Source organism: Oncorhynchus mykiss, chromosome 2 (genome assembly GCF_013265735.2).
Source record: "Oncorhynchus mykiss isolate Arlee chromosome 2, USDA_OmykA_1.1, whole genome shotgun sequence".
NCBI lineage: Eukaryota > Metazoa > Chordata > Actinopteri > Salmoniformes > Salmonidae > Oncorhynchus > Oncorhynchus mykiss.
In genome coordinates this window covers 9392769-9416968 of record NC_048566.1, presented here as the reverse complement: position 1 = coordinate 9416968, position 24200 = coordinate 9392769, and the positions used below count along the sequence as shown (strand labels likewise).

At 44.9% G+C, this 24200-nt stretch overlaps 1 protein-coding gene across 1 annotated transcript; it reads left to right on the top strand.

The window, feature by feature from the left end:
* The first annotated feature begins 13475 nt into the window (after positions 1-13475).
* LOC110512181 (basic helix-loop-helix transcription factor scleraxis-like) lies at positions 13476-24023 on the top strand. Its single transcript, XM_036937361.1, has 2 exons — positions 13476-14407; positions 22645-24023. Exons 1-2 carry the CDS (start codon positions 13823-13825, stop codon positions 22681-22683), a joined length of 624 nt encoding a protein of 207 aa, XP_036793256.1. The 5' UTR covers positions 13476-13822; the 3' UTR covers positions 22684-24023.
* Positions 24024-24200: the final 177 nt, after the last annotated feature.

Here is a 24200-nt window from a genome sequence, read left to right as displayed (position 1 = left end):
CTGTTGCATGAAAAACAAGGGGATATATTTTTTTTATATATCAGTACGATATGGTTGAAGGCTAGCTTAGGGATCGGATCGCCCCCCAGCTTCCTGAAGTGAGAATGCTTTCTGAACTGGGTCCAGGTAAGGATTTAGGGGCTCAGATTTATGGGCCCAGGGGGACTCCACAGCTGTGGTGGGGAACGCCAGACGACCAGAGAAGGAAGGTTTTGGGGGAGAATAAATCAGAGCGTTTTCATTTTATTTTAGATGAGAGGAGTGGAGCATGGCGATAGAGGGGAGGAAAGAGATCCCTCTCTTTAACAGTGCAAGTATAGCAGAGGTTCGGAACCACGCTTATGTTATGAGTAATAACCTTCCCTGAAAATATATCTGTTGGCTCCCCGAGCTAAAGGCTTTAGCTCAGCGTGCTAACACAGACTTGCAGAGAGCAGGAGACCCAGGTTTGAATCCCTGTCAGAGATATGGTAACAGTGGGGTGTGAGTGATTACGAGCCTGGGCGTCATGACAACTGGATAATGGTTCAAAAGGTGTAGTTTAGAAAGCGAACAGTCTTTATTGTGTTTTATCCTTAATAGTCTTTTACGTTTATAATGTTGTCTCCATGTGTAATGTTGTCTCCATGTGTAATGTTGTCTCCATGTGTAATGTTGTCTCCATGTGTAATGTTGTCTCCATTTGTAATGTTGTCTCCATGTGTAATGTTGTCTCCATGTGTAATGTTGTCTCCATGTGTAATGTTGTCTCCATGTGTAATGTTGTCTCCATTTGTAATGTTGTCTCCATTTGTAATGTTGTCTCCATGTGTAATGTTGTCTCCATGTGTAATGTTGTCTCCATGTGTAATGTTGTCTCCATGTGTAATGTTGTCTCCATGTGTAATGTTGTCTCCATTTGTGATGTTGTCTCCATGTGTAATGTTGTCTCCATGTGTAATGTTGTCTCCATGTGTAATGTTGTCTCCATTTGTGATGTTGTCTCCATGTGTAATGTTGTCTCCATGTGTAATGTTGTCTCCATGTGTAATGTTGTCTCCATGTGTAATGTTGTCTCCATGTGTAATGTTGTCTCCATTTGTGATGTTGTCTCCATGTGTAATGTTGTCCCCATGTGTAATGTTGTCTCCATGTGTAATGTTGTCTCCATGTGTAATGTTGTCTCCATGTGTAATGTTGTCTCCGTTTGTGATGTTGTCTCCATGTGTAATGTTGTCTCCATGTGTAATGTTGTCTCTATGTGTAATGTTGTCTCCATGTGTAATGTTGCCTCCTTGAGCGGCCTTCTACTTTTAATTGTCTAATAAACTTAATCAGTCAATCAAACATGAACCGGTAGTTCAAGTCAACAGTATTATTCCAGAATGATGCCCTCAGTCAGAGCGAAAGCCTTGTGTAATAGCAGGTCCAGTAAGTCAGTAGCTCATATAATATAAAGTTAGTGACCACATCCATCTCTTGCCCAGATTAAACATGCTCATCTAGCTGAGAGCTCACCTACCACATCCTGTTTTTACACAGACACCAATGTCAAGGTAATGAAGTTATAATGGAGCTTCAGCCCAAAAGTAGGTATATCTGTATTTTTACAACCTCTGGTTTTCTCTATAGAATATCTGAATATGCTCACACTGCTTGAATGTCTGAGGGGACTGAAAATGCCATTTCTCAACTCTAAACTTGTCAAAGCATACTATGTTGAACGTCCATTAAGTACCTTTATAAAACCCATTGTATATAATGTACAGTACTGTAGACCTATAGGTTTACGTCACTAGAAGTTTCCCTCATAGTGAACGCAGCATAGTCTTATTGAGCTTCCTTCAAGCAGTTTATCACATTAACAATGACTTGATTATACTCTCTGTGTCCCAAATGGCACCCTGTTTCCCTATGGGCTCGGGTCAAAAGTACTACACTACATAGGGAATAGGGTGCCATTTTGGATGCTTACTAGTATCAAAACATGCTAATCTGACTTTATTTTTCAAAGGGGAAAGAGCAGCAGGTCAAGTATATAACTCCTTATCACCATGTTATTGTTTGTTGAACAGCCCTTTGACACAAACCATGAGAAGCAAGGAAAGGATGGATTTACCACAGAGGGAGGGAATGTCTTTTTACAACCTTCTACTGTTTTTCTCTCAACTGTTGTTTCTATTGGCAGAGGCCTCTACGAACATCTTACTTTTCACAACGGGTCTCATTGTCCTTGCATGTGTGGTTGCACTTTATGAGCTATGTAGACAAAAGTGGCAGTAGTACATTTCATACGTTGGAACAGGGCTGTCCTGTCAAGTCCAAATCGGCTGCGGTGTATGAAACTAAGCATGTCGTCTGGACAGAAGTCTATAGTTGCCTTTGATAAGTGGCCCAAGTGGAGAGCACTCCATCTTTTACTTGTGAATTAACTAGTTCAAGTCAAATCACACAAAGTCAAGCCTTTGTTAGGGTTGCAAAAAATCGGGTAACGTTTCCAAAAGTATTTCCTATTCCCTCCTGATTCTGGAAATTTTCCAATTGGGTTTTCTAGAAAACCAGGGAATTTGAGGAAAGTTACCGGATTTTGTGGACCAGTGTTTCTTTTATATCAACATATTAATAACTTTTTTCTTCCAGTTTCATCCTACTTATTTAGGATGCGTGCCAAATGATACCACATTCCCTATATAGTGCATGACTTGGTCAAAAGTAGTGCACTAAATAGGGAATAGGGTGCCACACAGCCACTATGTGCTGTTGTCATCTGTCATCTGAGCCAGTTCAGGAACAAACAGGCCTTCCAAACACAGTATTATGTGATGGAGTCCTCTGAGCCTGTTCAGAAACTAACAGGCCTTCCAAACACAGTATTATGTGATGTAGTCCTCTGAGCCTGTTCAGAAACTAACAGGCCTTCCAAACACCCTACAATGTGATGTAGTCCTCTGGTACTCATGCTGGATCAGATCAGTTATGTTACAACAGCAGCTACACTTCAGAACACATCATAGAAATAATCTGTAACCTCTATAGCTGAAAATGACACGTTATGCGACTGTAGTCCGTGTGTCTTCTGATAGAAAGACGATGCAAGCCGTTCATTCACTGTTAACTATTTAACCCAGATGACCTAGAAGAAGGATAGAAAACGAAGGCACAGCATATGAATGACTTGATCTGCACAGCAATACTTAGAGTGGTGAGAAAGATCATTCAGATGGCTATGTCGTGTTCATAGAGAAGTAGACTACTGCATGGAATATGTTGCTGTGAGCAATAATTACTACTTAATAAACATTCAAAATTGCGGAAACTCAATGCATCTCCCCTCTCCACCTATAAACTGTCCAAGCAACAGCTTTAACAAAGGCTTCAGCAAGAATTAAAATATTTTGGAATTCCTCAGCACACACAAAAAAATGAAATATTTGATCAAGAACTATATGGTTCTGAGTTGTAAACTTCTCTCCCCCAGTGTTTATTTTATTCTAACCTTGTCACGCCCTGACCTTAGAGAGCCTTTTTCTATTCTCTATTTGGTTAGGTCAGGGTGTGACTTGGGTGGGCAAATCTAGGTTTCTATTTCTTTGTTGGCCTGGTATGGTTCCCAATCAGAGGCAGGTGTTTATCGTTGTCTCTGATTGGGGATCATACTTAGGCAGCCTTTTTTCCCACCTTCAGTTGTGGGATCTTGATTTTATTAGTTGCTGTATATCCTGCAGAACTTTACGTTCGTTTATCTTTTGTTGTTTTTTGGGTGTTCATCAAAATAAAGAAAGACGTATGCTTACCACACTGCACCTTGGTCTCATTCCAACAACGGACGTAACAGAAGATCCCACCACAAACGAACCAAGCAGCCTGGTCAGGAGGAGAGGACACAACGGAAACCCGAGAGGCAGCCCCAACAAAACATCTTGGGGGGGACAGATGACCTGGGCGTCGGTGCTGAGGGGTAAGTTCGAGACCGAGGAGGAATAATTGGACCGTTTGAGTGAGGAGTGATTGGCAGTGGAGAGGGACGAAAGAGTTTGGAGGGGTTGGAGTCTGGAGCAAGACAGTCGCTTTGAGGAGCATGTGACCCTTCAGGCACCATGCTTTGCGGTTACACGTACTGTGTCTCCGGTACGCATCCACAGCCCGGTGCGCTCTGTGCCAGCTCCCCGCATCTGCCATGCTAGAGTGGGCATTCAGCCAGGACGGATTGTGCCGGCTCAGCGCTCCTGGTCTCCGGTGCATCTCTTCGGCCCGGGATATCCTGCGCCGGCTCTGCGCACTGTCTCTCCGGTGCGTCTGCCCAGCCTGGTAAGTCCTGTGCCAGATCTACGCACCAGGTGATCCGGATAGAGACGGTGGAACTCCCGCAGCATCGAGGGGTCCAATACGTCCTCCACCGGCTCCCAGCATCTCTCCTCCGGACCGTACCCCTCCCACTCCACGAGGTACTGAAGGTCCCTCGCCCGACGCCTCGAATCCCGAGGTAAGGCTGACCGAGACCCCCAGACGTTCCATGAACGCCCTCCAGACCTTTGACGTGAACTGGGGACCTCGATCAGATCTATGTCTTCAAGCACCCCGTAGTGCTGGAAGACGTGTGTAAACAGGGCCTCCGCAGTCTGTAGGGAGACCGGGCAAAGGGAGGCGACCACGGCCGTTGTGGAACGGGTAAGGGTTGTAACTTCCCTCTGAGTGCCTAGGGACCTTGCACTGGGTGCACACCCCGAGCAGGAGGAGATATAAACCCTCACGTCCTTAGCTAAAGTGGATCACCAGTACTTCCCACTAAGACAGCGCACTGTCCGACCGATGCCCAGATGACCAGAGGAGGGTGACGTATGGGCCCAATAGATCAAACGGTCGCGGACAGCAGACGGAACGTACAGACACCCAGCTGGACATTGGGGGGGAGTGGGCTCAATACGTAACGCCTACTCGATGACCGCGTCCAGCTCCCACACCACCGGTGCCACCAGGCAAGAGGCCGGGAGTATGGGAGTGGGATCCATGGGCCGCTCCTCTGTGTCATACATCCGGGACAGTGTGTCTGCCTTAGTGTTCTGGGAACCTGGTCTGTAGGACAGGGTGAAAACAACACAGGTAAAGAACATGGCCCACCTTGCCTGGCGAGGGTTCAGTCTCCACGCCGCCAGGATGTACTCCAGATTGCGGTGGTCGGTCCAGATGAGAAAAGGGTGTTTAGCCCCCTCAAGCCAATGTCTCCACACCTTCAAGGCCTTGATGACAGCCAACAGCTCCAGGGTCCCCCACGTCATAGTTTCGCATCGCCAGGCTGAGCTTCTTCGAAAAGAAGGCACAGGGGCGGAGCTTTGGTGGCGTACCGGAGCGCTGAGAGAGCACGGCTCCTATCCCAGCCTCGGACGCGTCCACCTCCACTATGAACGCCAAAGAGGGATCCGGATGAGCCAGCACCGGAGCCAAGGTAAACAGAGCCTTCAGGTGACCAAAAGCCCTGTCCGCCCCAGCCGACCAATGCAAACGCACCGGTCCCCCCTTCAGCAGTGAGGTAATGGGAGCCGCTACCTGACCAAAACCCCGGATAAACTTCCTTTATCCGGTAGTAGTTGGCAAATCCTAAAAATCGTGGTGGGAGTCAGTCAATTAGGCACTGCTGAAATGCGGTCACTCTCCATTTCCACCCCTGAAGTGGAAATGCAGTACCCTGGGAAGGAGACGGACTGTTGAAAAAACAGGCATTTCTCAGCCTTGACGTACAGGTCATGCTCCAACAGTCGACCAAGCACCTTGCGCACCAGGGACACATGCTCGGCCCATGTAGCGGAGTATATCAGAATGTTGGCGATATACACCACTACACCCTGCCCGTGCAGGTCCCGTAAAATCTTGTCTACAAAGGATTGGAAGGCTGATGGAGTATTCATCAACCCGTACGGCATGACGAGGTACTCACAGTGCCCTGAGGTGGTACTAAATGCCGTCTTCCACTCGTCCCCCTCCCGGATACGCACCAGGTTGTAAGCGCTCCTGAGATCTAATTTTGTGAAAAAGCGCGCCCCATGCAATGACTCTGTCACACTTGCTATGAGAGGCAGCGGGTAACTGTACCTCACAGTGATTTGGTTGATGCCTCGATAGTCAATACACGGGAACAGACCTCCATCCTTCTTCACAAAAAATAAACTTGAGGAGGCAGGTGAAGTGGAGGAGCCCTGCCCCAGAGATTCGGAGACATATGTTTCCATAGCCGCCGTCTCCTCTTGCGACAGGGGATACACGTGACTCCTGGGAAGTGCTGCGTCTACCAGGAGATTCATCGCACACAATCCCCCCGTCGATGGGGTGGTAATTGAGTCGCCTTCTTCTTACAGAAGGCGGGAGCCAAATCAGCATATTCAGAGGGGATGCGCACGGTGGAGACCTGGTCTGGACTTTCCACCATAGTAGCACCAACGGAAACCCCTAAACACCTCCCCGAGCACTTTTGTGACCACCCTGTGAGAGCCCTCTATTGCCACAAAATAGTGGGGTCATGACAGGCCAACCAGGGTAGGCCCAGCACCACAGGAAACACAGGAGAATCAATAATCCTTGTGACCCTCCTGCGTAACCATGCCCAGTGGAGCGATGGCCTCCGTAATTAGCCCTGACCCTAATGGTCGACTATCTAGGGCATGCACAGGGAAAGGCAAATCCACAGGAACAATGGGGATCCCTAAACTATGGGCAAATGATCTGTCAATAAAATTCCCAGCTGCGCCTGAATCTACGAGCGCCTTATGCTGGGAATGCAGTGAAAACAAAAACATGTGAGCAACAGGGGGCTCTGGGTGAGCCTGGTAGCCAATCACCTGGGGTGACACGAGAGTGCCCTGCCTGCTGCCTCGACTCCAATTATTCCCTGCAAACCCTACAACCCCTCCCCCAATTGGAGTAAACTAATAAACAATATCACTTAGTCTTCTACCTTCAGTTTATACATATTATACACATTTTACAGACACAATATATTTTACAATAGTTTGTTTTTAGTCCTTCCTCTATTTCTGATGTCCATCCAGTTTCATTTCTATTTGTAACTGTGCTATTTCACAAAATGTCTGAACCTATATACATTTTACAGACTGATGTGTTGTTGGCAACAGCCATCAGGCTGGGAGGTTTAGGTCCAAGTCAGCTGCACATTATGTCAGACGATATCTTTTCAGAATTACAGAAAAAAAATAGATTTGATGATATGTAGCTGCAGTTCATCTCAGTGTAGGGATTTCATAATTAGGAAGGTTGCAAGTGTATTTTCAGCTAATTGTCTGTTACTGAGAGAGAGGCATGTTTGTGTATCTACAAACACAGAACAATTATGAACACAAGACGAGAAAATGAAATGATCTCTAACCTAATCGCTGGTAGCCTATCGTACCCACGTGTCCATGTGGAAAAGAACATTCTTAAGCAACAACTTTGTGGACCAAGTTTAAGACCTATGGGACATATTGGTGGAAACATTGCAATTATTACGTTATTTTTTATCACTGGAAACGTTTTGAATCTTTCTGAAATCATAAACACAACAGAAATGTATATTTTGCTGAAGGTGAACCACCTAAAGCTTTAAACGAGCATAATGTCAAATACAAATGGGGAAATGTGAATGAAAATAAAGTATTAAGTAGTTTATTCACAGTTTTTGAAATGAAAAGGGTCTTAAAATACTTTGTGTCTCATTGACATTACAGTAGGACTACAATATTGCATGTGGTGGTCTTTCCAACTCTGTTTGATAAAACGTTGCTGGTATTCCAAACTCCTCCAACTGTAATAACCCAGCAGGGTGTTTGAGTTGCCACAGACAAAAACAGGCCTTTGGTTGCCTATGAGCTCGAGCAGGTCAGATGGTCGGTCGGTCGGTCCTATCAGTGCACATAGTTAAGTCAAGCTCATTATAAACTCATTACACAAGGCATAAAACTGAAAGGGCACAGTACAACCAATGAGTCATTTAGGCTCAAGTCTTCAAACATCAAGCTGCAACACATTATGCCTCATACCTGCAACACCAGATTGACATCTGTGACTAGTTTCTATAAAATCCCCCTACCTTATCTAGCTTTGAACAAGTGAACAGGCAGCATTGTCACATGACCATGGATGTGAAGCTGAACTTGTCACAGGCATCTGGTCTCTTTCCCCGAACAAATGTGCTATTAAATCTTGCATGTGTTATACGTGTGTGTGTGTGTGTGTGTGTGTGTGTGTGTGTGTGTGTGTGTGTGTGTGTGTGTGTGTGTGTGTCTGTGTCTGTGTCTGTGTCTGTGTGTGTTTTGCATGCATGGTCATTGGGCAGAAAGGATAAAAAAAACATAGCTCTTTGAAATTGAACACAGTTGATAAATCTATATAGTGTCTTAGAACGACATTGGGGCTTGCTGTGTTCTAGTGGTGCATGGCCCTGGAGTGTGGCTTGCTGTGTTCTAGTGGTGCGTGGCCCTGGAGTGGGGCTTGCTATGTTCTAGTGGTGCGTGGCCCTGGAGTGGGGCTTGCTATGGTCTAGTGATGCGTGGCCCTGGAGTGGGGCTTGCTGTGTTCTAGTGGTGCATGGCCCTGGAGTGGGGCTTGCTGTGTTCTAGTGGTGTATGGCCCTGGAGTGGGGCTTGCTGTGTTCTAGTGGTGCGTGGCCCTGGAGTGGGGCTTGCTATGTTCTAGTGGTGCGTGGCCCTGGAGTGGGGCTTGCTATGTTCTAGTGATGCGTGGCCCTGGAGTGGGGCTTGCTATGTTCTAGTGGTGCGTGGCCCTGGAGTGGGGCTTGCTATGTTCTAGTGGTGCGTGGCCCTGGAGTGGGGCTTGCTGTGTTCTAGTGGTGTGTTGCCCTGGAGTGGGGCTTTACAAGCTGTCTGAAGGGCTCCCTCAGGACAGCACTCTCCAGGGGCGGCAGGTAGCCTAGTGGTTAGATCGTTGGACTAGTAAATAGAATGCCATATGAGACACAGCCAGGGGCCGTGAGTCGGCCCTCACCCTCCCTCCGCCGTGAGCCTTTCTCACAGCTTTCTGTGGGTCAGTAAAACAGAACTTATTTCAGATCAGATCTCCTCCTGAGATCATGGTATACAAAGCCTAGGACTGAACCTTTCATCCACCATGATGGAGTTACAGTGGTATAAAGTGTAAATATTCAATCGGTTCCTAGGTAAGTTGACAGAGAACCCCTTTCTCACTTACAGAAATGATCTGGGGGAAGGAAGAGGAACCAGCGCTGTGTGTCCATGCCAGAAAGAGCTCTAATAATACTGACAGTGAAGCCAGAAGGGAGAGGATATTGTCTAAACAGTTTATCAGTGGCTACCTCAGCCTTATTCATTGACTGGAGAGCATTTGTTCCTGGATTGGCAAGTCTAGGAAAATTCTACTGTACAGTCAATATGAGTCAGAACTCCCCTCTCTGTCCGAGGTGATAATGATTTTGGCGCCACGTCTTTAGAATCAATACATGAAATTCTCAGTAGGTGCTGTCAGAACGGAGGTGGCTGGCAAATACAATCAGGTCCCTGGCTGCCTCCCAGTCAGATCAGCACTTCAGTTTTCCATTCCACAGCAGCTCCAGTGATCCGAATTCCTTGGCATCTGAAGACGTTGGAGATTACGGCGTGGAATTTAAAGGGGAGACTGACTTCATCCTTCATTACAAAATAGAAAAGGACGTTGGAAGAAACGGCATGGCCACAAAAACCCAATTACCAGCAATCATCTAAGAGAGAGAGAGGAGTGTGAGGCTGCCAAATCATTTCTCTACCACTTCCTCTGACATACGCTTTGTTTCCTGAAACCAGTCACAAGCGATGACATCTTGCATGATATTCTCTCCGGTACTGGTCACCTACTGTGTGTGCTGCTACACCAGCCTCTAAGAGTTAAGAAAAAACCATACAAATATCTTGACGTCTTTTGTAATGGGTCTTTCACAGCCTTGAAATGGAGATACTGTATATTCTGTATACACACCAGATATAAATAAGCCCACACAGTTCATGGACACAGTATTTTGTTCTTTTTTATATTCTGAAGGATATTAACTTGAGGAATAAGAAATACATTCATTAAATTGTTTTTGAACTTATTAAATTGAAAATGTATCTGTGAGAAACGTTGTCATAAAAGAGGAAATTAATGGAAAACTCAAAAGTCAATTTGATGTCTTCCAGTTGTGTGAACTCCCTTAGTTGTGCAGGAAGCAAGCATCTCTCTCTCTATCTCTCTCTCTCTATCTCTCTATCTCTCTCTCTCTATCTCTCTATCTCTCTCTCTCTCTCTCTATCTCTCTCTATCTCTCTCAGATGTTGAGCCTGCATCACTTCAAGACCGGTTGAGTGGAGTGTGGCAGACCGGGCTCCTGGACTGTCCCCAGCAACATCCTAGCTTCCAGACACACACACACACACACACACACACACACACACACACACACACACACACACACACACACACACACACACGTCACTCAACACTCCGGACAGCAGACAGACGCCTTAATGGCCCAATCGAGCCGTCTGCGGTACTGCTCCCAGAACAGTTTCCAAATTTTGACAGGTCCCTGACCCATGTCAGAAGAGTTCAGTAGGATTGGGACTGAGGGTGGAAGGGAGGCAGAGTGGGTAGTCCAGGGGGAGGGAGGGAGGCTGGGTAGTCCAGGGGAAGGGAGGGATGCTGGGTAGACCAGGGGAAGGGAGGGAGGCTGGGTAGACCAGGGGAAGGGAGGGAGGCTGGGTAGACCAGGGGAAGGGAGGGAGGCTGGGTAGACCAGGGGGAGGGAGGGAGGCTGGGTAGTCCAGGGGAAGGGAGGGAGGCTGGGTAGACCAGGGGAAGGGAGGGAGGCTGGGTAGACCAGGGGAAGGGAGGAAGGCTGGGTAGTCCAGGGGAAGGGAGGGAGGCTGGGTAGACCAGGGGAAGGGAGGGAGACTGGGTAGACCAGGGGAAGGGAGGGAGGCTGGGTAGACCAGGGGAAGGGAGGGAGGCTGGGTAGTCCAGGGGAAGGGAGGGAGGCTCGGTAGACCAGGGGAAGGGAGGGAGGCTGGGTAGACCAGGGGAAGGGAGGGAGGCTGGGTAGTCCAGGGGAAGGGAGGGAGGCTGGGTAGTCCAGGGGAAGGGAGGGAAGCTGGGTAGACCAGGGGAAGGGAGGGAAGCTGGGTAGACCAGGAGGAGGGAGGGAGGCTGGGTAGACCTGGGGAGGGAGGGAGGCAGGGGAAGGGTGTCATTAATAATATTTAGGAACTGAGGAGGGAGTTTAAAGATGTGTCCCTCATCAGTGACATGTTTAAAGATGTGTCCCTCATCAGTGACAGGGTTAAAGATGTGTCCCTCATCAGTGACATGTTTAAAGATGTGTTCCTCATCATTGACAGTGTTAAAGATGTGTCCCTCATCAGTGACATGTTTAAAGATGTGTTCCTCATCAGTGACATGTTTAAAGATGTGTCCCTCATCAGTGACAGGGTTAAAGATGTGTCCCTCATCAGTGACACGTTTATAGATGTGTCCCTCATCAGTGACATGTTAAAGATGTGTCCCTCATCAGTGACATGTTAAAGATGTGTCCCTCATCAGTGACATGTTTAAAGATGTGTCCCTCATCAGTGACATGTTTATAGATGTGTCCCTCATCAGTGACATGTTTATAGATGTGTCCCTCATCAGTGACACGTTCATAGATGTGTCCCTCATCAGTGACATGTTAAAGATGTGTCCCTCATCAGTGACACGTTTATAGATGTGTCCCTTATCAGTGACATGTTATAGATGTGTCCCTCATCAGTGACACGTTTAAAGATGTGTACCTCATCAGTGACAGGTTTAAAGATGTGTACCTCATCAGTGACAGGTTTAAAGATGTGTCCCTCATCAGTGACATGTTTAAACATGTGTACCTCATCAGTGACACGTTTAAAGATGTGTACCTCATCAGTGACACGTTTAAAGATGTGTCCCTCATCAGTGACATGTTAAAGATGTGTCCCTCATCAGTGACATGTTTAAAGATTTGTCCCTCATCAGTGACACGTTTAAAGATGCGTACCTCATCAGTGACATGTTAAAGATGTGTCCCTCATCAGTGACATGTTAAAGATGTGTCCCTCATCAGTGACATGTTATAGATGTGTACCTCATCAGTGACATGTTAAAGATGTGTCCCTCATCAGTGACATGTTATAGATGTGTACCTCATCAGTGACACTAGATATTAAGTAATGAATTCATGTTGAGATGTTATACCAATGAACAGAACACATAGAAGGACATGTCAGCTGAGGATGTAGCAAGAAAAGGAAGCCGTGTCTGTTGTACAATTTTTTTAGCTATTTTCACTTACTCAATTAATTTATAAATGTAATTTTGCAATTGAAATGTGGCCATATTTTGCAATGTGCAAATGTTGCCATGGAAAGCAGTATATTATTTCCTATATTGTTGACATTTTCTTGGCATCTAGGACCATTTTGTAGTATATCTGATTATTGTTCAGGAAGAAAAAAAATTCTCCCCTGAAGCAGTTGATTAGGATGGTGAAAGTAATACTGTGTTGAGCTGCCTGCATGGTCCTGTGAGATATGTAAAGTGGAGAGAAAATCCTGCTACTGCATGTCTATGTAATAGTAGCATAGGCATTCTGTCAGGTCCACCTGGCTGCAGTATTCTCCCGTCCGTCCACTTCCTCCTCCCAACTTTATTGCCTCTAGCACTTCCTGTTAATCAACCATGGCGCTGACTGTTGGCTACTTTTCCGCTGTCAATTTCACAGAATAAATATTATGAATAAATAAGAAAGATGAAGGTTGACTGAAACATTGTGTAACTTGACAAATTATACATTTGTGATATTACCTTTCAACAGCCGTCTCGTGTTGCCCTAACCTCACGTTAGTGCCACGCTAGTCAAATCAGTCAAGGCAGTGCTTTCTCATACCGTAGAACGCTGAGATGAAGACAATAGTCCAGAACTGTGTTGTTGTGCTATTTGAGAACGAGAGGTGTGAAACAGTTGACATGAAATCAATAGGCTTCTGTGTAGATGGTGAAGTGGAGAAGGAGAGGAGAGGAGAGGAGAGAGAGAGCGAGAGAGAGAGAAGAGAGGAGAGGAGAGGAGAGGAGAGGAGAGAGAGAGAGAGAGAGAGAGAGAGCATAAAGTAGTGGACCTTACCATCCGGCGTTCAGTGACTGTCTATCACATGTATTTGTTTTCATCATCATACAGACCACGTTTCTTTTCATCTTCCCAGCCCCAGTCCAACCCCAGCCCCAGTCCAACCCCAACCCCAGTCCAACCCCTGTCCAGCCCAGACACTGAGAGAGTCTAACTCTATCTCTGAGATTTCTATAGAGCAGAGGGTGGAGTAGAGCAGAGCAGAGCAGCAGGCCCTCCCACCGCCTACATAGAGCAGAGGGGGGAGTAGAGTAGAGCGGAGCAGCAGGCCCTCCCACCGCCTATAAAGGACAGCCATACGGAGACACTCAGACAGAAATCACACGTGTATCTGTGTAGAGGCAGAGGGAGGCTAACAGCACACTGAGGGGAACCCAGAGGAAACAGACGCTCACAATATAGCCAGCCAGGAGTGAAGGAGGGGTCCACCTTGAGAGAGAGAGAGAGAGAGGTGAGACAGAGAAAGAGAGAGGAAGAGAGAGAGAGAGAGAGAGGTGGAGAGAAGCAGAGAAAGAGCGAGAGATATCAAATAGTGATTTAATCTGAGTGTCTTGATCTCTTTTGTCCTCATGTCCAAGGATTAAGTAGAGGATCTACAATACTGGGGGGATCTGGTCTTTCTACAGGTCTCTATATGAGAGAGGAGTCTCCCACCTGTCTTGTAGATCTGGACTGATGTCTTTTACGATGGTGCGTACGGCTCCCCCAAGCCGCTTCCTCTTCTCCGACATCAGCATGATGTCAGAGGACGAGGAGGAGAACGGCGGCAGCGAGAGCTCGGGCTCCGACTCCCAGAAGTCCTCCTTCCGTCTCAACGGCGGCTCCAACGGGTTTCAGATCAAGGTGGGAAGCAGGAAGAGGAAGTTCTGCGGAGTTGCCGGGAGGCTGGCGGGGCCCCCGATGGTGGCAGGGGCCCCGGTGGTGGAGGTGCGGCAGCGGAACGTGGCAAACGCTCGAGAGAGGGACCGCACCAACAGCGTGAACACGGCCTTCACTGCCCTGAGGACCCTCATCCCCACCGAGCCAGCTGACAGGAAGCTGTCCAAGATCGAGACTCTGCGGCTGGCGTCCAGCTACATCTCCCACCTGGGTAATGTGCTGCTGGTGGGCGAGGCGTGTGGGGATGGGCAGCCGTGCCACACCTCCACACCCCCATTCCACCACCACACCCTCCACAGTCTCAGCCCCTCGCCCGGCCGGGGCTCAGAGAACCAGCCCAAACACATCTGTACTTTCTGCCTCAGCAAGCAGAGGAAAATGGTGAGTGCCACTGGAGGGGCAGAGCTACTGTATGACTGACAGGAGAGTGGTATGGTGTGGATGTCAAGCGTCTTATTGGTTGAAATCCTCCCAGAGATAAATAACTTAACTAGGCCGTTCATGGAGTCCCTTTAAGTGGCCTTTCAACTTCCAAACAAACTATTTTAGAGCTAGTTCTGGGTTCTTATTTCAGGTCAATCTGTCATTGAGAAAATTAGAATTTCATAACTGTGGGCTGCGTCTTGTGGCCGAACTCCTCATGGCTAAAGGCTGGGTTTTGGCCCCACGTCATTTGGATAGTCCCCTATAGATAGTCTATATCAGTTCAAACTGTCACCAAACTATCATTAGTTTGATCATAAGAATATGTTGAATTAATTAGGTAGGTTATGGAAAAAAGTTAGGGAAACACTTGGATATATTCACCCTCCTCAATGCTGCCTTCTCGTTCAAATCAGTGTAATACTATAATACTGTAGTTATTAATAAGGAGCCAATTTCATCCTAACCTGACCGTAGCACATCTAAGCTAATTTATGTGGGAATGGTTGACATGTGGCAGCCTCCCCGCAGTGTGAAATCTACACCTCTGTTCCCTACCACTGGTGGAGTCGATGGGATCAGTCAGAGCAGAAACACTGAAGTACAACCTCAACTCTCATTACATTAGACCTGCATAATATATCCCATTTAGGAGGCGCTTTTTCCCCAAAGTGACCTACAGTAGTGCGTACATACATGTTGTTATGGGTGGGTCCAGCAGGACTCAAACCCACGGTCCTGACATTACAAGCACCATGCTCTACCAACTGAGCCACGCAGGACCTGCATCATCCCCAGGATGAGTGTCCTAGATAAGGACTGATTGTTAACGTCAAGAGAAAACAGTGAGGACTAAGCCGTTGGTTTGAACCTTGTGAACTGGACAAGATCATTACTCCAGGTGGAAAGTGAGCGGTAGAGAATCGTGTATCATCAAAGTATAAATGAGCTAACCCGTAAGAATTCATCCATGCAGTACTCACAAATTTGCCTGACGACTCATCCTGAATTTAGTTACGCTGCTCTGTCGATCACTGCATACGTTCATCTTGGAGAAGAAATTATAGTGAGCCTGGTGTTTGGCCGGAGCAATGTGAATGAGTAGTCAGGCAAGTCACAAATACCCTGGACAAAGTAACTACTACAAGCATACAGTCAGCCAAAATAGTCAAATCTGGAGATAGTATTTCAATTGTCTTGAGGACTGCTGGAGACATGTGAATCTCAGTGCTGGGTGAATGATGTAGATGTGCATCATGCCTTAATCTGAGGCTGTTCTCCTCCTCATTCCTTCTGCTGTTAACCACTTTGTCGTTACAACTCTGAGTCCCTGTCTCAAATGGAACCCTATTCCCAGTGGTGAAAAACGTACCCACTTGTGATACTTGAGTAAAGGTATAGGTACCTTAATAGAAAGTCACCCAGTAAAATACCACCTGAGTAAAAGTCTAAAAGTATTTGGTTCTAAATATACTTAAGTATCAAAAGAAAATGTAGAAGTAGAAATTATTTCAAATTTCTTATTTTAAGCATAACAGACGGCACCATTTTCTTGTTTTTAAAATGTATGGATAGCCAGGGGCACACTCCAACACTCAGACATAATTTACAAAATATGCATTTGTGTTGAGTGAGTCTGTCAGATCAGAGGCAGTAGGGATGACCAGGGATGTTCTCTTGATAAGTGCGTGAATTAGACCATGTTCCTGTCCTGCTAAGCATTCAAAATGTAACGAGTACTTTTGGGTGTCAGGTAAAATGTACGGAGTAAAAAGTACATTATTTTCTTTAGGAATGTAGTGGAGTAAAAGTAAAGATACTCCCAAAAACTACTTAAGTAGTACTTTAAAGTATTTGCACTTAAGTACTTTACATGACAGCCTATGGTCAACAGTAGTGCATAATATAGGGAACAGGGTGCCAGAGTCTATAGTGCTCTGGTCGACAGTAGTGCATTATATAGGGAACTGGGTGCCAGAGTCCATAGTGCTCAGGTCAACAGTAATGCATTATATAGGGAACAGGGTGCCAGAGTCCATAGTGCTCTGGTCAACAGTAGTGCATTATATAGGGAACAGGGTGCCAGAGTCCATAGTGCTCTGGTCAACAGTAATGCATTATATAGGGAACAGGGTGCCAGAGTCCATAGTTCTCTGGTCGACAGTAGTGCATTTTATAGGGAACTGGGTGCCAGAGTCCATAGTGCTCTGGTCAACAGTAGTGCATAATATAGGGAACTGGGTGCCAGAGTCCATAGTGCTCTGGTCAACAGTAATGCATTATATAGGGAACAGGGTGCCAGAGTCCATAGTGCTCAGGTCAACAGTAATGCATTATATAGGGAACAGGGTGCCAGAGTCCATAGTGCTCTGGTCAACAGTAGTACATTATATAAGGAACAGGGTGCCAGAGTCCATAGTGCTCTGGTCAACAGTAATGCATTATATAGGGAACAGGGTGCCAGAGTCCATAGTTCTCTGGTCAACAGTAATGCATTATATAGGGAACAGGGTGCCAGAGTCCATAGTGCTCTGGTCAACAGTAATGCATTATATAGGGAACAGGGTGCCAGAGTCCATAGTGCTCTGGCAACAGTAATGCATTATATAGGGAACAGGGTGCCAGAGTCCATAGTGCTCTGGTCAACAGTAATGCATTATATAGGGAACAGGGTGCCAGAGTCCATAGTGCTCTGGTCAACAGTAGTACATTATATAGGGAACAGGGTGCCAGAGTCCATAGTTCTCTGGTCAACAGTAATGCATTATATAGGGAACAGGGTGCCAGAGTCCATAGTGCTCTGGTCAACAGTAATGCATTATATAGGGAACAGGGTGCCAGAGTCCATAGTGCTCTGGTCAACAGTAATGCATTATATAGGGAACAGGGTGCCAGAGTCCATAGTGCTCTGGTCAACAGTAATGCATTATATAGGGAACAGGGTGCCAGAGTCCATAGTGCTCAGGTCAACAGTAGTGCATTATATAGGGAACAGGGTGCCAGAGTCCATAGTGCTCTGGTCAACAGTAGTGCATTATATAGGAAACAGGGTGCCAGAGTCCATAGTTCTCTGGTCAACAGTAGTGCATTATATAGGGAACAGGGTGCCAGAGTCCATAGTGCTCAGGTCAACAGTAGTGCATTATATAGGGAACAGGGTGCCAGAGTCCATAGTTCTCTGGTCAACAGTAGTGCATTATATAGGGAACAGGGTGCCAGAGTCCATAGTTCTCTGGTCAACAGTAGTGCATTATATAGGGAACAGGGTGCCAGAGTCCATAGTGCTCTGGTCAACAGTAATGCATTATATAGGGAACAGGGTGCCAGAGTCCATAGTGCTCAGGTCAACAGTAATGCATTATATAGGGAACAGGGTGCCAGAGTCCATAGTGCTCTGGTCAACAGTAGTGCATTATATAGGAAACAGGGTGCCAGAGTCCATAGTGCTCTGGTCAACAGTAATGCATTATATAGGGAACAGGGTGCCAGAGTCCATAGTGCTCAGGTCAACAGTAGTGCATTATATTGGAAACAGGGTGCCAGAGTCCATAGTGCTCTGGTCAACAGTAATGCATTATATAGGGAACAGGGTGCCAGAGTCCATAGTGCTCTGGTCAACAGTAGTGCATTATATAGGAAACAGGGTGCCAGAGTCCATAGTGCTCTGGTCAACAGTAATGCATTATATAGGGAACAGGGTGCCAGAGTCCATAGTGCTCTGGTCAACAGTAATGCATTATATAGGAAACAGGGTGCCATTTGACAGAAACTGTAGGCATGATGTTTTTGTTGTCCCATGCACAGCATAAAGATATTAATTCATCGTTGAACCCAATGGTAGGGATTGTGATAGTATCATTCAACAATAACTAGAATGTATGAATGTATAGAATATATGCATTAGATTTGCAACAGAAGGAATATGTCATGTTTGACTAAGGCAGCTAAACATCAGAAAGAGGATGACAATGTGAAAATACTCTTCACTATCAGGAAGGAATCATATTTATCCAATGCATGAAGAAATATTTCAGATTTATAATGCTGTGAATGGTTTTAATTCAAAGTTCAGCGACTATAAAAGTTTTACAACAGTATAATTGGTCATTGGATTTGGACTTTTGGAAACATAGACATATGAAAACAGATTCTGACCATATATCCCAATAATGAATCCAGAATAAATGTATCCTGGAAGTACTTGGACATTGTTAGAATCCTACAGAATAAACCAGATAATGAGATAATTGCCCTTTAAATGATTGATCCAGTGCTGAACCCTGTATTCATTCTGCTGCTGGTATTTGAACCAGATTGAGCTAGCTCTCTTAGCTCTTTGATGTGCTGCTTAAAGTAAAACTGGTCTCCATAACAGCTCTCACTCCTTTCTCCCATTAAGGCTGTCCCAAATGGCACCCCATTTCCTTTAAAGTGCTTTACTTTGTACCAGGACTCATAGGGCTCTGGTCAAAAGTAGTGCACTATATAGGGAATAGGGTGCCATTTGGGACAGCCTTTCTCCCAGAAAAACACCCTTCAGCAGCCACTCGTTTCTTTGTTTCTAAAGAAGAAGAATATAATGAAATGAAGCACATGTGAACTATTCAGGATATAATACGAGTGCAGTTTTGTCTTTTCAACACCTTTCCAGACCTGCAGAGTGGACTAATGAGCTACTGTAGACTGTAGAGAGAGAACACTGTATAAAGTAAAACATCATTGTCTCTTCAAGGTTTTCACAAGTGTTGTTACCCTCAACTGAGGCAGAAAATGTATGAAAATAAAGTCATACATGCTTAAGCTACAGCTATGACTTACTGTGTAGGAGACTACATGCCTCAGCCATATCATGCCTATCGAGTGTACTTTATCACACTTCATACTATACTCTCTATTCCATTTAGACAGAGCATGGCCAGCATTTATGAATACTGTATATTCTAGCTCTAGATTTATAGAATTATTAAGTGGAAAAACCCAGTAAATCTATAGTCTCCATATCAAGGTTAGAATGCCAGGGATCTTGTCTTCATGGGATCTAGTGATGATGCTTGGCAGTGAACACTCCCATTACAAACCAGGCTTCCCCTTAGGGTCCAAACATTACAGCAACATTGGTCCAGCCCAGTACCTTTAGTTAAATGGATACTGGATATTGAGTATTATACCAAATGCAAACTCAGAAGCGCTGGTGACACTTCATAAAAACGTTTATGAGTAAGCCATTATAAATACTTGTACATTTTTACCAATATTGAAATACCTATTTATAAATAGTTGATTAAATTGTTTAATAATCATGCTTATTCATGAAAGTTATGATAAAGTGTTACCAATCGAAAAAAATTGAAGTGAATGTTTTGTGTTCAGAGGAAGCTTGTTGTTGACTGTTGCGTTCCCTCTCTGCTGTGAGCAGTACTAATAGTATGTACTCTAAATGGCACCCTTTTCCCATAGTGCACTACTTCTGACCAGACCCCTATGGGTCCGTGCACTATAAAGTGGATAGGGTTCCATTTGTGACGCAGCATAGAGTTGAGTGCTGTGCAGTGCTGCTGCTCCGGCCACTGTATTCTACCTCATGCCTTGTATTGTATTCACATGATCTTCACTGGGTATTTTATCATGGACAGACATATGGAAGTAGTTAAAGACTAATTCAACACGAAACAGGAGTCAGTCCTAAAATGCACATTAAATAAATGAGCGCATTTAAATTAATCGTCATATTAATGTAATTAGATTATCAGCAACAGGAACAGTTGTAAAGACAAATTAAATTGAATAGAGATAAAACATGTAGATGTATTTCTTTATTTAACTAGGCAAGTCAGTTAAGAACTAATTCTTATTTTCAATGACGGCCTAGGAACAGTGGGTTAACTGACTGTTCAGGGGTAGAACGACAGCTCGGGGATTCAAACTTGCAACCTTTCGGTTACTAGTCCAACGCTCTAACCACTAGGCTACCCTGCCGCCTCAGTGTCAATGTATGACACTGAGCATGATGAATTTGTTTCAATGTATTTTTCCAACTAGTTTATCATGTTGGAGTAGTGCCGCCCTATTCAGGACAATGTAATAATTTTAACTTTTTATTTACTTCACAGAATAGCCAGGACACAACTATTTCATTAAGTGGAAAAGAAAGCGTGGAAAATCCATGCTTAGTAGATCAATATTTTAGATAGGCTACTGTTTCAATACAAAAAGGGGAAATGTGTATAATTGATAAGCCTCCTTGAAGGGCGTATTTAACTAATGTAGATGAAACCTCCTTAACCTTAATATAACAATAATATTTATTCAACAAATTATGTTCACATCTAAAGAAAACAGAAATAGATTCCAGTAGATGCTCTTATCCAGAGAGACTTACAGTAGTGAGTAATTTAGCAGACTCTCTTATCCAGAGAGACTTACAGTATTGAGACATTTAGCAGACTCTCTTATCCAGAGAGACTTACAGTAGTGAGTAATTTAGCAGACTCTCTTATCCAGAGAGACTTACAGTAGTGAGTAATTTAGCAGACTCTCTTATCCAGAGAGACTTACAGTAGTGAGTTATTTAGCAGACTCTCTTATCCAGAGAGACTTACAGTAGTGAGTCATTTAGCAGACTCTCTTATCCAGAGAGACTTACAGTAGTGAGTCATTTAGCAGACACTCTTATCCAGAGAGACTTACAGTAGTGAGTCATTTAGCAGACTCTTATCCAGAGAGACTTACAGTAGTGAGTCATTTAGCAGACACCCTTATCCAGAGATACTTACAGTAGTGAGTGCTTACATTTTCATTCTGGTCCCCAGTGGGATTTGAACCCACAATCCTGGTGTTGCAAGCACTATGCTCTACCAACTGAGTTACACAGGACCACAATACAGAATTGTGTTAGTGTATAAATCACCCCCAGGAACATTTATTCTGAACAAAAATATCAGCGCAACATGTAAAGTGTTGCGCTCTTCATGGACGAATCCCGGTTTCAACTGTAGCGGGCAGATGGCAGACAGCCATCATCTCATGTTCCAGCATGATAATGCATGGCCCCATGTCGCAAGGATCTGTACACTATTCCTGGAAGCTGAACATGTCCTAGTTCTTCTATGGCTTGCATACTCACCAGACATGTCACCGATTGAGCATGTTTGGGATACTCTGGATCAATGTGTACTACAGCATGTTCCAGTTCCCACTAATATCCAGCAACTTCGCACAGCCATTGAAGAGGAGTGGGAAAACATTTCACAGGCCACAATTAACAGCCTGATCAACTCTATGCGAAGGAGTTGTGTCACATTGCATGAGGCAAATGGTGGTCACACCAGATAGTGACTGGTTTTCTGATCCATGCCCAACCTTTTTTTAAACGGTATCTGTGATCAACAGATGCATATCTGTATTCCCAGCCATGTGAAATCCCTAGATTATCACCTAATGAATTTATTTCAATTGACAAATGTCCTTATTTGAACTGTAATCTTTGAAATTGTTGCATGTTGCGTTTATATTTTTGTTCAGTGTATTAACATTCTGTCAGTAGCCATAAGATTTCCCCAAAAGCTTCAGTAAGAAAACTGACCAGAGCTTGTTTTGAAATCTGATTAGACTCCATTTGACTCCAGGAGCATTGATTAGGAGCTCCAGCTCCCGCTCCCGCTTAGCTCACATACGGTACGGCCTAGCTCTGACTCAAGAAACAATGCCATTCCAATAACTTACAACCTCCTCACCAAAGCGAATGGACGTAATGCAAGCCAGGTGTGTCACAAAACACAGAGAGGTGAGAAGGGAAAATATGAGGCTCTGCTTTCTGCTCCCTGGGCTGGCTTCCTGGCCAGACAACCTGGACCCCAAGGACATAACCACAGGAGAAAATCAAGGGTGCTCTGTTTTGATAGAACAGACAAATGCTAAACATCCCATTCTGATTCAAACCCTTTATTTTTCACTCTGTTGGCCTAGATTACAATGATGTCATTGTGACTGCAGACTGAAAAATAAGGTGAAATGGAGAGCTGGGCTACATCATTTCATGCATCTAATCTCAAACGACACCCTATTCCCTATATAGTGCACTACTTTTGACCAGAGTCCTATGGGCCATAGTCAAAAATAGTGCACTATTAAGGGGATAGGGAGTCATCTTCAGTGGGTGAAAACCAGGAGGTCTGATGATGTTTTCTCTCTTTCAGAACAAAGACAGAGACAGAAAAACAACTGTCAGAAGATAACGCCTGAAGACCAGAAACATCCAGAGGATAAATATCCAACACTCTTGTGAAGGATCAGTTCAATTAGCCTATTCTTCAAATGAAAGTTGTAATTACAGTTGTGTACTTAATAATAATACAATATTTGTATCATGTGTATATATATATATATATATGTATATATTGAAAGCACAATGGTGTATTTAAGACCATGGAGGATTTGATATGTGTGTTAAGGGAGGATGTGGCAGCAAAAAGTCCATGAAACATGGGATGATATATAGACTCATGACCATTTAGTTAATATCTATCCTTAAACTACTGGGCATTATAATGAACAGGCCGAGGAGGACAGCTCTTTCAACGGGTGCAGCCCAAATGGCACTGTATTCCCTATATTGTGCACTACTTGGGCTCTGGACACACAAATGACTCGTTACTGAAACTTCCACGGACTTCAGAGCACCTAAATATGACATAACACCACTCTAGAACCCTCCCTGGACTGTATGCCCTTCACTCTCATCAATACGTGCTGGATGTTCATGTTATTGATGTTCAACATATTGTGCTATTACGCTGATGGATCTGAAGTGTACTGGCTGAATCATGGGAGAAAGGCAATCCTTTAGGAAGAATCAGCAGTAGTTCAGTACCATGCAGACCCTGACATCCCCCACCCTTTCATCAATTACCAATCAGATGGATTTCTAAAGCTCTTCTCTTTTTTACATCAACAGTTGTTACAGAGTGCTTTTCAGAAGCACAAGCAGAAGCACAGCCCTCAGCCTCAGACAGTGGTGATGGTGACTGGCAGAGCAGAGGAACAGATCCTAGATTACATCTGCAGGTAGAGCTCTGGCAGTTTGCCTGTCCCGTCCCCTGACTGTCCTCTCGTTTACCTTTGGAATTCCATGTGCTCCCTCCGTCTCTCCTCCTCTTCTCCTGCGTTCTTCCTTCTTTTTCCCAGGAGCGCTACTGACTCACAGGCTCTGTTGTGATGGCTTTACAATGTGTGCAGGGTTCACTCAGATTGTCCTCTGTCCTGCATCTTTGCTGCTTCCTTTTCTGTCCGCCATCCGTGACCCCTGTTTGAAGAAGAAGAAGAGGTCCACTTCAATGTGCTATATCCATGGATGTCCAACTGCTCCTTGTCTTGTGCTTTTTGTCCGACCCCTCCAAAGACTTACACACACATACAGTGGTTTGAGAGCTCTGACAGATTTCGGTCCACCTCCTGAAAAATCATCAAGATCTTTTCATAAATAGTTGAACATTTGGAAATCTGGGCCAATGTTGTGTATTGTTTATGTGTTTTTGTATTGTTTATGTATTGTTTGATAAAAATACGTTTTATGCTAATGCTCCTTTTCGTGTTATATCATGTGGTCTTCGGATCACAGTCAGTGCAAATCTTTGAAGTCAAATATCTATTATGTTGCCATAGTAGCTAGGTGGCTAGATTGTCTAAACTGCTTGTGTGGAGCAGCTTCATAGAACACTCCCACCATTCCCAGACCCCAGACCAAACCTCTCAG

Bases quoted from the DNA above. Each gene is read 5' to 3' on its own strand.
- LOC110512181 (XM_036937361.1), top strand. From the start codon at position 13,823: ATGTCTTTTACGATGGTGCGTACGGCTCCCCCAAGCCGCTTCCTCTTC. The intron at 14,408-22,644 runs GTGAGTGCCACT...TCTCTCTTTCAG, and splicing joins TCAGCAAGCAGAGGAAAATG to AACAAAGACAGAGACAGAAA.